Source organism: Drosophila subpulchrella, unplaced genomic scaffold (assembly GCF_014743375.2).
Source record: "Drosophila subpulchrella strain 33 F10 #4 breed RU33 unplaced genomic scaffold, RU_Dsub_v1.1 Primary Assembly Seq30, whole genome shotgun sequence".
In the NCBI taxonomy this organism is placed as follows: domain Eukaryota; kingdom Metazoa; phylum Arthropoda; class Insecta; order Diptera; family Drosophilidae; genus Drosophila; species Drosophila subpulchrella.
Window position 1 is genome coordinate 23,110 of NW_023665566.1, and position 13,809 is coordinate 36,918.

The following is a 13,809-nucleotide window of genomic DNA, read 5'->3' on the forward strand; positions in this document are numbered from 1 at the left end:
AAAACTTTGAACCTCATGCGTTTTTGTCGGTACAGGAAAATCTTTTACTGCTTGCATACCTTTCGAATCAGGTTTAATACCCTCTCCCGATATTATGTATCCTAAATACTTTATTTCTCTTTGAAGGAACTCACACTTGTCTAACCTAAGCTCAAGCTTGTTATCTACCAGTCGTTTAAAAACCTCCGTTAATATCTCCATATGACTCTTACTATCTTTCGTTGCTATTAAAATGTCATCCATATAAATTAGAACCTTATCTTCTTTAACCAAATCGGCAAAGATTTTGTTTACAAATCTTTGAAAAACTGCTGGTGCGTTTCGTAAACCAAATGGCATTCTAAGCCATTCATACTGACCCATAGGTGTTGTAAAAGCGGTATACTTAATTGAATCCTCGTGCATGTGCACGTGAAAGAACCCATTTTTGAGGTCTAACTTGGTAAAAATAGTTTTTTCAGACAGTTTATCAATAAGGTCATCTATTAAGGGGGTGGGGTAGTTATCTTTAAGCATGTTTTTGTTGAGGGTTCGGTAATCTACGCACATTCTTAATTCTCCAGACTTTTTCTTAACTAGAACTATAGGTGATGCATACTCAGACTCGCTTACTCTAATAATACCGTTTTTTATGTAATCGTCTAATAAATTTTGAACTTGACTTTTCTCTGCGTATGATAAACGCCTTGGAGGGTAATTAAACGGTTTAGTTTTATCAAAATTCAGTTTCATTTCCCATTTTACTAAGGGGATCTCTGGCCGTTTCGGTTTCGTATAAAACTTATCAAAAATATCTATCAGTTTTTTTCTTAACGTAAACTCACACTTGTCGCTAATATTTAACAGGTTGCTTTCGGCTGGATCAGGGTATTCAATTGACATAATTTCTGACTCGAAATGATCGCTGGGTTGGACACTTAAATTTTGACTTGACTCTATCGTTTTACACGAATCACTTTGCGTTTCTTTGTAACCACAATAAACCTTTATACTATCATTTAGACAATCATCTTTCTCACAGCTATCAGTAGCACAATCGTTTCCAGTCTGACCAACATTTGAGCAATAAAATTTAAAACTACTATCCTTCTCACTATTACCATTATCTGAGCGATCATATGCAATACAACTATCTTTTGAAAAAATATCCTTTAAACGATCATCAACCCCACTGTCATTTAAACGAACATCAGCACAACCATCGTTTGAACGATCATCAGTACAACTATCATTTGAACAATCATCAGTACAACTATCATTTGAACAATCATCAGTACAACTATCATTTGAACAATCATCAGTACAACTATCATTTGAACAATCATCAGTACAACTATCATTTGAACAATCATTTTCCCTAACAATCTTAAAGTTACAAATGTTCATAAAATCTCTTCCTAAAACAGTGCTATATGCCATCGATTCGTTTGCCACAATTAATAATTCAAAATTAAACTTCACTTTATTCATAATAACAAAACATGATATCTTTCCATATATGTCTAAAGGGCTGTGGTTCAAGCCAAAGTAATGCGACAAGTTGTTTTCATTAACGTTAACGATATTACTTCTTAGAATGTTTTCAACGCAGGATAACTTCGTAAAACTAATTGGACTCCCAGAATCGATTAGGCATTCTGTGAATAGGCACTGATTAGACTGTGAATTAAAGTAAATTTTAAACGGTCTCACATATTCATTTTTGGTTGCGTTCTTCTTCTCGTTGCAATGGGATATCAGGTGCTCCAAACTTCCGCAACCGTAGCAAGCGCCGTACGCGCGATTAGGCTTGCGGCAGTCGGCTGCGAAGTGACCCATGGAGTTACAGTTGAAGCATCTTACAGCGGGTCCGGGCTGATTTCCAGAAACGTCTTTGTGGCGTCCAAATGCGAGAGATGGTTTCCGCAATGTTACTTTGGAGAATGCCTGCAACAGCTGGGCAGACGAATTAAAACAGTGCATGTGTGCCTGTTGTCGTAGAAGAGTATCCGGTATTCCTTCGATGATACTGTCGATTAATTCCTCGTCGTCTATTCTGATGTGTGCAGCCAACAGGGTCTTGTCGTTAAAGTACGTAGCAAAGTCTTCAGCTGGTTGCCACTTTCGCTCCTGGAACTTGCGTCTGGACATTATCTTGCTCTCTTTTGACTGAAAAGCCTCTGCGAGTTGAGTTAAGAGGTCCTGGGCTGGCAAGGACAGAAAGTTCTCAGAAGAGTACAACCAAATTTGAGCTCGGTCTTTCAACTTTGACATAACCAGCATGCGAGTTATGTCTTCGCTCAGCTTGTACATTTTTATGATCGCGTTGAGCTGTGCGATCCAAGTGTTAACTGGCACTTTGCTGTTAACAGCACCGTCAAAAGGTGGAAGCATTTCCTTCACCGTGGTCACCAAAGAGTTGTTGTTAAAAATGGTTGTATTAGGTCTGGCAGCCTCTTCAACAATATTCCCCAAATTCGATAGGGTGACATTGGTTTGATTTGGTGTGGAAACATTGTTCTGGATTTCTGGCAAGTTGCTCGTCGAAGGTGCGGTCACTCTATTCAATGGCTGACGCCGGGAAACTTCCAATTTGAGAAACTCATTTTCCAATTGGACGACTTCTAAGTGACGCTTCAGAGATTCCAATTGCATGGAAATTTCTGGAACGCACATGTTGTTGTCAGCTTCTTCGTTGTTTTGGGCTTCCAGCGATGTAGCCCCGACATCGTCCTGATCGGTTCCTTGATTTTCAGCAGTATTTGACCTTTCCTCGGGTCCAGCTTCAATGTCGGTCATGTCCTTGGGGTCCAGTACTGGACAATCTCCTCGGGCTGCGGGGTGCACACCATTCAACCGCGCTGCTAGTGTTGCCTTGGTGCCGCTTTTCGGCAACCCAAGTTTTTCCAGCCAACATCGAAGTTCTGATGCTGTGTAGTCGTCCGCAGCGATGGGGTCCATGACTACAAACTATTTTAAATAACTGACTTAATAACTTTTGCTTTATTATGCTCGTAGGCAGTAAGGACGCGAGAAAAAATTTTTTTCGCGGTAATCCCACTTCTGAAATTGTAGACGGCACTTTCTGGGTGTTTCTTATTCGGCGGTCGCAGCAAAAGTGATCTTTATTGCACAGATTTGTACAGGCTTAGCCTATTTCACAAGCGTTGGGGGTATACAGTATGAGGGAGTGAGACAAGCATAGTGTTTCTTAAGAGTAACAGAGATGTTAATGTGTGTTTAATAATAGTGTGACCTAACTTAACGTAGTATGTATGTATGACAGATGCTTAGGAATATGTATGTGTGTGTGTGTGCTTGCTACAATATTCTTCTAATAGGCTGAAAAGCGACACCTTCTAACTCAATTGTGGTTTTTTCGGTAAAGATATTGTTACATATTTGAATATATAGTCCTCAATGGTTTTAATCTTTTCCAGAACTTTGCCAAAACTTTGGTCAGCGCTGTCTGCCCTCTTATTATACAATTCAATTTTATTTTCTAAGCTTGAAATTTTTGTGAGTCGACGATTAACATTTTCAGTTATTATACCCGTTACTCGTAGAGTAAAAGGGTATACTAGATTCGTCGGAAAGTATGTAACAGGCAGAAGGAAGCGTTTCCGACCACATAAAGTATATATATTCTTGATCAGGATCACTAGCCGAGTCGATCTAGCCATGTCCGTCTGTCCGTCTGTCCGTATGAACGCTGAGATCTCGGAAACTATAAGAGCTACAATACTTGGATTAGGCATGCAGATTCCTGAGATTCCTGCGCAGCGCAAGTTTGTTTCAGTAGAGTGCCACGCCCACTCTAACGCCCACAAACCGCCGACAGCTGTGGCTCCTACAGTTTTTATGCTAGAATATTTAACTGAAGTGTATTGTTCTCATCAACATCTATCGATTGATAAAAAAAAGTTTGCCACGCTCACTTTTACGCCCACAAACCGCCCACAAACTTCAAAAAATCGTAAATATGAACGTGGATATCTCGGAAACTATCGAAGATAGAGAATTGGGATCTCAGATTTAGATTCCGTAGCCTTGTTACGCGAATATGCCACGCCCACTCTAACGCCCACAAGCCGCACAAGCCTGTGGCGCCCACAATTTTCATGCTAGATACAAAATTTTAACTGAACTGTATTGGTCTTGTCAATACCTATCGATTGATCCAAAAAAAAATTTGCCACGCCCACTCTAACGCCCATAACGCTTAAATCTGTATAGCGCCGGTAGGTGGCGCATTTCAATCTCGCTTTGCTGCTTGCTTATCTCCATTTCCTTTGGTCCCTTTAGCCGAGTAACGGGTACCTGATAGTCGAGGTACTCGACTATAGCGTTCTCCCTTGTAATTTTTCTTAAATCTTCTCCCAACTTTCCGAGGATCTTATCAGTATATTGTTTCGTTGCTAGATCATCGCTGTCCGTTCCGTTTCCGAGGATCTCATCTGTATATTGTTTCGTTGCTAGATCATCGCTGATACGTTTATTTTGACCATTTAGATTACCGTCCTCAGTAGACTTAACACGTCTTTTCAAATTTCCTGTTCGTTCCTTATCAACAGAAAAATGTCCAAACTTGTCGACAGACATAATGTTTATAAATGTAAAACATATTTGCTCTTCCTATTTATACCCATTAAAATATAATCCTTTCCTCCCGCAATTCCTCTAACATTGAAGAAATTTCATTGTTATGGCTGGTGTTACCCGCTGCTTTTGATGCCACCAAAATGTCCAATCGTTCCACTAAATCATTTACACCATTCCAATATACAACGTTTAGTTTTGATTTCTGAAGAGTCATGAAACCCAAAACCTGTTTTTAAGCGAAGTTGACCAGACGTTGTAGGACTGAAATCTTTGTCTATCAACTTCTTAATAATATGGCTATATATGTATACGCGTGTACTCTTGATTTGGTTTTTAGGTCTGTTCGTTTCTAAACGTTTTTTTTATACATTTTTAAATCTGCTTGTAGTTTATTTCGGTCCATAACCTTTATCCAACACATTTCCTCTGGTCAAATTACTGATATTAAAATCACAATTATAACTAGTGTTATTGTCTTCCTCCATATTCCTCTGTGAAAAGAATTCATTATAGGAATCACTATAAACGAAAGACCTTGGTGGAATTATATTTCGATTAGACTGCAGATCTTTCTCATTAGTTGTAAAGTAGAAATGGTCCAGCTCTCTCTCATCATCGTCGAATTTTTTCATTTGATTTAATTTACGCCTTACTTTTATACTATCTTTTACATTAGAAATCTTTTGTTTTTTATTTTCCTTAACGAGTTCATCTAAAGGTTCAGTAATGGGCTTAAAAGTTTCCTCCAATCGAAACTCGAATGATTTTTGAGATAGTAGTATTTTCGCTTTAAAACAATCTAGCTTTGGTTTACTGAGACAAAATATTCATTGTAAGAAAGAGAGATTTTAAATTTTCGAAATTCATGTAGTTACTTCTCAGTTACCAAATAAATACTGCTTATGGAACGCCATTATCTCTAATATTTATATACCATTTCCGAATAAAAAAGATTTGATATATTTTTTTCATTATATTTTAAAAAAGCGTATTTATTGTTATATACTTAAAGTCTCAATCTTTTTAATGATTATTGAGTTATTTCTAAATACAAATTGTCATTACTTTTACGAATATTACATTTTCCATCAACCATTTCATTGATGATATCATCCTGAAGGGAGGTGTACCTTTCCGGCTTGTACAGGATGTGCTCCTCCAACTCGAGAGCAATATATTCTCCAAGCTTTATTGTTTTGGGCTCCGCCTTGAAGATCGGAAATCTTACACTTTCAGGCATCCTTGTCTTCGATAGCTATATAATTGACGATCAAGTGGTACACATTGGGTTGTATATAATAAATATATAAATAAAATACATTATTTCGATAGTTTTGGAAATAAGCAGCCCCTAGAGAAGTTGTGAAATACTAGGAATATAGAATACAATACAAATACGATAGAATTCAAGACTTTGATACATACAACTGTCGACACCTGTGCCTCGCTTTTTTACTTTTTTTCGTAGAAGATGTGGAGTCTTAACCGATACATTTAAATGGTTAATTTACATTTGGGGGGTTAAAAATAAATGTATGGGTACGTGTATGTGTAAACTATGTACAGTATAAAAAATGTACAAGTGTACGTTGAAATTCACAGTCTAAGTTTTTACTTCACATCGAACGTCGTCGAGAGGACAAGAATTTTTTGAACATCCTCCTTAACAAAAGACTATAACAGCTCATAACAGTTGATAACAGCTAGTGCCCAGCTAATAACAACTAGTAAACAGCTAATAACTAACTACTAAACAAGTACTGAACAACTGCTTAACAGGTTGTAAACATGAAAATACAGCTAAATACAACGTGTAACAACTATACCAAGTCCAAAAACCTCAACCACCATCATGAATCATAAATATACAGTTCAATAAATATAATAAAAAGACACTGCTATCGAAGACAAGGATGCCTGAAATTGTAAGATTTTCGATCCTCAAGGCGGAGCGCAAAACAACAAAGCTTGGAGAATATACTGCTCTCGAGTTGGAGGAGCACATCCTGTACAAGCCGGAAAGGTACACCTCCCTTCAGGATGATATCATCAATGAAATGGTTGATGGAAAATGTAATATTCGTAAAAGTAATGACAATTTGTATTTAGAAATAACTCAATAATCATTAAAAAGATTGAGACTTTAAGTATATAACAATAAATACGCTTTTTTTAAATATAATGAAAAAAATATATCAAATCTTTTTTATTCGGAAATGGTATATAAATATTACAGATAATGGCGTTCCATAAGCAGTATTTATTTGGTAACTGAGAAGTAACTACATGAATTTCGCAAATTTTAAATCTCTCTTTCTTACAATGAATATTTTGTCTCAGTAAACCAAAGCTAGATTGTTTTAAATCGAAAATACTACTATCTCAAAAATCATTCGAGTTTCGATTGTAGGAAACTTTTAAGCCCATTACTGAACCTTTAGATGAACTCGTTAAGGAAAATAAAAAACAAAAGATTTCTAATGTAAAAGATAGTATAAAAGTAAGGCGTAAATTAAATCAAATGAAAAAATTCGACGATGATGAGAGAGAGCTGGACCATTTCTACTTTACAACTAATGAGAAAGATCTGCAGTCTAATCGAAATATAATTCCACCAAGGTCTTTCGTTTATAGTGATTCCTATAATGAATTCTTTTCACAGACGAATATGGAGGAAGATATAGAAGAAGAGAAAAAGGAGACAGAATAGAGTGAAGAAGAAGGGACGACACATTTACCAATGTACACAGGAGTGGCCGATATGGGTGTGGATGCAGAGCTAGAAGATAATAACACTAGTTATAATTACGATTTTAATATCAGTAATTTGACCAGAGGAAATGTGTTGGATAAAGGTTATGGACCAAAGAAAACTGCAAAAAGATTTGAAAATGTTTAAAAAAATTACTTTAGAAACAAACATACATAGAGTAGGCCTTAAACCTAATAACCGAATCAAGGGTACACGAGCATACAAATATAGCCGCTTTACTAAGAAGTTGATAGACAAAGATTTCAGTCCTACAACGTCTACTCCACTTCGCTCAAAAACAGGTTTTGGTTTCATGATAATTGGTGATAACAATTGGTGATAACATGGCAAAATCCCCAAAACGTTTCCCTTGTTGGGACTGCGGCAACAAAAATCATCGCTACCAAGAATTCAGGGCTAAACGAAAAGTATTTGGTTATAGATGAGGAAAAGTCTACACTTACAAGCCAAGTTGCAGTACTGGCCAGGGAAGCCTGAAACTTGGCTCGTGTTTAGCCGAAAAGTACACGTCGACCCTATAATCAACTCCTGTATGCCCACTCATCTTTAAGCCAGACTAACTACCTTACTTGATTTATAGGAAGATAACAAGTAACAGAAGTTAACAGAGGAATCAACAACTGAAACAGGGCCGATTAATCCCTGTAAAACGGTTATGGAATACTGCAGCGAGTGCTTCCGCACTTTTGAAGACTTTCTTGGCGTGAGCATAGAAGACCGGTTTGCTTATCTGCAAGAATATCTAGAGCGCTCCCCTCCATTAAATAGACACCCAAACAACACATAATGATTTTTCTCGGCAAAGGGCAAATTGTATAATTCCGATCGCAATGTCACCGTGCACAACAGACCACGTAGTGACGAAGATCACCAGAATCGACAGTAATGACCCGATCATAACGAGTGATACATCAATCGAAAGTTATTGCAAAAACTAAAAAGATTGCTTACTAAGAATTAAACAATATTAACGGTTTGGAAAAAAGCATTGAATGTGTAAAAGGTAAAATTTATATATTTAGAGCTGTTGGGGCTGATGGGAATAAATGGCCCACGTTGTTAGCCAAGTTTGATTCATATTGAGAATACGCGATCAAATGTTATTGCAAAACACAGGATTTTGGGGAACTCCAAAATGATAATGTTTACCCCTTTGAGATTCCTAAACTTTTGATTTATGCAACTTTTTGTCATAAATATTACCGTTTGGAAGATATTGATTGATAAAAAATGCAGTCCGTTTCAGTTTAGTATGAAAAACATTTCATGCTTACCTCCAATGCCCAAAACAATGCAACATTAATTTGATAAGAATAATTCGAACTAGATACTTTTTAAGTAAAAGGAAAACAAGTTTGTCATTTAAAATTTTTTTGTTTGTTGAAGGTTCGATCGTGACCAGATTTTTTGGTTGATAATTATTACTGTTTGTTTATATCTTTTTAATTAATGTTCCGATTTGAATAATCTTTGCATTTGATGGGTATCAATAATAAAAACAAAATCTTCTTTAAACTAAACAAATTAATAAAAAAAAGTGGGCCGGGACGGGTTCTAGCGTTATGGGCGTAAGAGTGGTCGTGGCAGCCTGCTGAAACAAACTTGCGCTGCACACGAAGCCTAAGAATCTGCATGCTTAATCCCAATATTCTAGCTCTTATAGATTCCGAGATCTCAGGACAGACGGACATGGCTAGATCGACTTGGACAGTAATCCTGATCAATAATATTTTGGGTGCGAAACGCTTCCTTTTACCTGTTACACACTTTCCGTAGAATCTAGTATAGTCTTTTACTCTATGAGAAACGAGTATAATTATTTTGTCTTTATTAAAAACAAACATTCAAAATCGTAAAACTTCCTGTCTGGACGGGCGTATTGTATTGCAGCGTCACGAATGACAAACAATTGGAAAGTGTACTTATTTAGTGGATCTATAATACATTTTTGTCAAAACTTTTGTATATTAAAGTTGCGATTGTCACTCCTACTCCTAAAGTATAAGGGTATACTAGATTCGTCGGAAAGTACGTAACAGGTAGAAAGAAGCGTTTCCGAACCCATAAAGTATTTATATTCTTGATCAGGATCACTAGCCGAGGCGATCTAATTATTTCCGTATGTCCGTATGAACGCTGAGATCTTGGAAACTATAAGAACTAGAGTGTTGGGACACATTCTTGGGCTTCCTGCGCAGACCAAGTTTGTTTCAGCAGGGTGCCACGCCCACTCTAACGCCCTTAAACGACTATAGCACCAAAACTAGCTTAGCGCCAACATTTTTTTACATTTTGAAAAAAATGAGAATGAAAGTTGGTTCTTCAATCGCTACATAGCTAAATGCCAAAATTATTAAAGCCGGACCATTCATTTAAAAGTTATAACCAAAAAATAATCCATATTTTGCAATTCAATCAAGATTGCATACCACATCCAGCGGATAAGCAGTTTTCACTTATACGCCACCGATCCGCTATAGGTTAGTTGGAGCTGGTAAAGAGTGGTAAAGATGGCGCTATAAAAGAAGAAGATAGGTGGCGCTATAGGCTAGGTGTGTTAGTGAAAATAGCAGAGTTGCTTTATCCATCCCTCTCGCACTCCCTTAAGCTATATACGTAAAAATACAAATTTTTTGACAACAACAAGTGAAGTATCTTGTGCATATTATTGGCAATGGCATAATAGAAACAGCTTCTGACCTGATTTTAGTAAGTACATAAGTGAAGTTCCTATGCTCTGATCTTTCAAGCAAGATCCCCGATTTCTCGTATTAACTGGATGGTCCCTTAAGTTTAAACACAATATCTGGCACTATACAATTAAAACGAAAATTTGATCGATGCAGATTGATGCAGATGCGCTCAGCACCAGTATTACACATTTTGAATTGCCGCACTCCCTTTTCCATCTAGTGCGATAGAGCAGCACTGGTGTGGGTGCAGCTTTGGTTTCGATTTTATTCATGTCCCGAAAGGCTCAATGAGTGCCAAAGGAAGTATACTACAGGAATTCCTTGCTGCAGGATATGGGCACACATACAGGAACAAGATATCACCATTATCACCGGTCACGCATCTCTCAAATGGGTAATAAGTAAAACTTATCCTAGCAACTGTCTTGAAAGGAGGTCGGAAAGGATTCGATTTTAAGCAGCAGACGAAAACTTTTGGAAGCTATGGTTACCCACAGATTTAAAGGAGATAGCTTCCAATGCGGCATTAAACAATGCTTGGGAAAATTATATTTTTTGGCAGAGTTTAGATAGATTCTTTTCTAAGGCGTATGTAAACTTTTTAGGGCCATATCCGCGTTGTCGTTTTGGTCATAGTTGATTCATTTGGCAAAGTATAACATCAATAAGAACTATACAGCTTTATATGCTTTTAGGTTTCGCTATCACCCTGATACTCAAATAAGTCAAGCATGACCAGTGGTTATTGACCACCGACTTATAAAATTTTTAAAAAGGTTAGGAGTTTTAGTGTAAAACCAGATCGAGCTTTTTTAAAAGAACCAATATGCAGGAAGCTAGGTAACAGCTATAACAATGTGAAGAATCTACAAGGTCGGTTTTTTTTTAAAGTACCACGCAAAAGATCAGAAATAATAAGGAACACACTGCAGCTCTCCTTTCCAAAGTGTGACGATTTCATTCCCAAAATACGATTATGGTGAGGGTTATGGTGATGTATGTTCGTTATTTAGTGGATCTGACTTCATGGCAAACTTTTCACAAAATAGTCTGGTTTGCACGGTTTTTGGCATAAGGTCATAAGGCGCTTCGTCTGCTGCCCAATATAAAAATAAAATTCAGGGGCATTTATATTGACGCGGCACGTAAAGATATCTCTCGATCATTATAACATACTTTTCAAGTACTCAAATCGGCTAAAAGTATAACTAGTCGAAAATCCGGGTTCTTTGTAATGTGACCGAAGTTTTCGGAGTTCACCAGCAATGAATGTAGAACGATCTTACTGTTAAACAGCTGGGTTTGCTGACAAACAGAAAACAAACAAATGTGCTGGTGTATAAATAAAGTAAAATAAAAATAGTTTGAATGTTCAAAAAATGTTTTTACTTATGTAAATAAGTATCTTATAGCCTCCTTCTCGTCCCACAGAAGCTTCGTTATTTTTTTCTGCACCTTGGCAGCATCTTCCGATTCCCAATATATCAGCAGGGATGTCACCCAGCATCCTGGCCATAGCTGGCGATGGCTCCCTTAGCGTGCGGCCTTTTTTTCCTCCTCCCTGTAGAGTCGTCAGCGCGTTCTCCAGCTCCGCTTTAGCTGCCAAGTAGCTGGTGGTAGTAGAGTCCAGCGATTCGCGATAAAGAGCTCGTCGGAGACCGAATTACATTTATATATATATAAGTACGACGTAACCAAATTATTTTGGACAGAACCGACTTTCTTTGCGAGGACAAGTCCGGCACGAAGTCGCAACCTGCGTGTTCCTTTTCAACAAACTCCAGTGGATCTTCTCCAGCATTCCAGATCTTCCAAGCCAGCTTGAAAGTATTATCTAAGCATAATATATACATATTGCTTATTTATTTTTAATAATGCAAAATTATTACTTACAATATTTGCCCATGACCGGCGCTACCTCCTGCCAGTTCTTTTTTCTTGTTTGTTAATTTCTTGTTTCCACACTGCTTTTGTTCGAACGTAACCAAAGATCAAATTTCTTGGTTCTTAGCTTTAACTAACCACTTTGTTTCTCAAAATGAACCAATTTTTATACCCGTTACTCGTAGAGTAAAGAGTATATTAAATTCGTCGGAAAGTATGTAACAAACAGAACGAAGGTATCCGACCCCATAAAGTATATATATTCATGATCAGGATTTCTAGCCGAGTCGAACTAGCCATCTCCGACTGTCTGTCTAGGCCAAGCTCACTCTAACGCCTATAATGCTACAACCTGTCCTGCGCCCAAGTGTTTGAAAAAAGTGTAAAAGTGTAAATGGGACCTTGTTCTTATTATCAATACCCATTTACAGGCCTATTATTTGAATTGGACCATCCATTAAAAAGTTATAAGTAAATACGTAATACGTAAATAAACGTATTATTAAAAATGACTATATGAATATGAATTACATAAACAGTTTTTACGCTTACACTCCCTGAGTTCTCTGTATATCCTTATTCTTTATCTGATATAACCTTCTTTCTTTAAGCTAATAACTCACCAATCTATGTGCCGCATGGCGCGTCAGTTGTCGGTAGGAATCAGCAAATTTATTTATAAATAAATCAAGGAGAAACATAGCAACAGATTTTCATGTTTCCTCCTGCCCTTCTCCGATTTAGCAATATAACTTAATTTAGGGACCACGGGGCAGACAGACAGACGCTTTTACAAATCTAGCAGTTCCATTGGGCAATGTAAGTATATGGATAATAAACACTCACAAAAGACTATTTAGATCAAAACTTTGTTACAAAATGGCATTCAAAAATATTATGATTCACTATTATTGGCCAGCGAAAATATCGCAAGTTCTCAAAGCCCCCGTACGACACTCTTTGCGGATGCGTATGCAATGTCGCAGTCCGACGACAACGGAACACAACGGCAGCCGACTTTACACTGGCATCAGCATACCGTCGTGAAAGTGACTTCGGCTGCTGCATGCTAAAAAGATAAACAAATGTTACAGCTGTACATGATTTATGTTAACTAGCATATGTTTATTAATGTAGAGTTAACAGAACCAACAAGCCCCGAAGCTGATACTGAGCTACATACACTTTATGTTTACCATGTAAGGGAAAGGGCCCCAGGTTAATATGGAATATACATTAAAGGAAAAACTTACAATATTAATAACATTATCATTAGTCACTTAAACAAAATTTTTTAAAATAACACCCATCTTATATAGATAAGGCCAAAAAGGACATTGATAAGAATAATTTTTTCTTATGAGTGTTTTGAGTGTAGGTGTTGTTTATCCTTGAATTAATTTATTGCTGTTCGTTCTAAACGAATGTATAAGTGTTACGCACAATTTAGTTTTATGTTTTATAGAAATAATTGCGAAAAAATTCCATTTCCTTCAAATTGTTTATACAGGTTAAACATTCTAAATTTCTGGAGATAATTTTAATTCACAGAAAAACTGTTAAGCAATCATGTATTAAAGGGAAATTAAAGAGCCAGTTTACATTTTATTTATCTTTCAATTGAACTATGTTAACCTAGTAAGTTTTTAGTCCCTTAAAACTTCTTGTTATTACCCCTAACAAAGCTCACGCCATAATATCATCCTTGGGATAAGAATCTGTAAAATTAGCAAGTCCGCTATAGCCAATTTACATTTTACATCTTGTAACATAAAAGTTCAGTTGAATTGAACTTTGTTAAACAAGTATTTTTTAATCCCTTAAAATTTCCCGATATTACCCCTGACAAAGCTCACGCCATAATCCAAAGTCCAAGCA

At 36.9% G+C, this 13,809-nt stretch overlaps 1 protein-coding gene across 1 annotated transcript; it reads right to left on the reverse strand.

The window, feature by feature from the left end:
* Positions 1–485: 485 nt before the first annotated feature.
* On the reverse strand, positions 486–12,937 carry LOC119559671. Its single transcript, XM_037872727.1, has 3 exons — positions 12,555–12,937; positions 1,693–2,949; positions 486–1,637 (listed from the first exon to the last, which is right to left on the reverse strand). The coding sequence occupies exons 1-3, from the start codon at positions 12,630–12,632 to the stop codon at positions 1,629–1,631; spliced, it is 1,344 nt and encodes a 447-aa protein (XP_037728655.1). The 5' UTR covers positions 12,633–12,937; the 3' UTR covers positions 486–1,628.
* Positions 12,938–13,809: the final 872 nt, after the last annotated feature.

Bases quoted from the DNA above. Each gene is read 5' to 3' on its own strand.
- LOC119559671 (XM_037872727.1), bottom strand. From the start codon at position 12,632: ATGTTTCTCCTTGATTTATTTATAAATAAATTTGCTGATTCCTACCGA. The intron at 2,950-12,554 runs GTGAGTTATTAG...TATTTAAAATAG, and splicing joins GCCATGCGGCACATAGATTG to TTTGTAGTCATGGACCCCAT.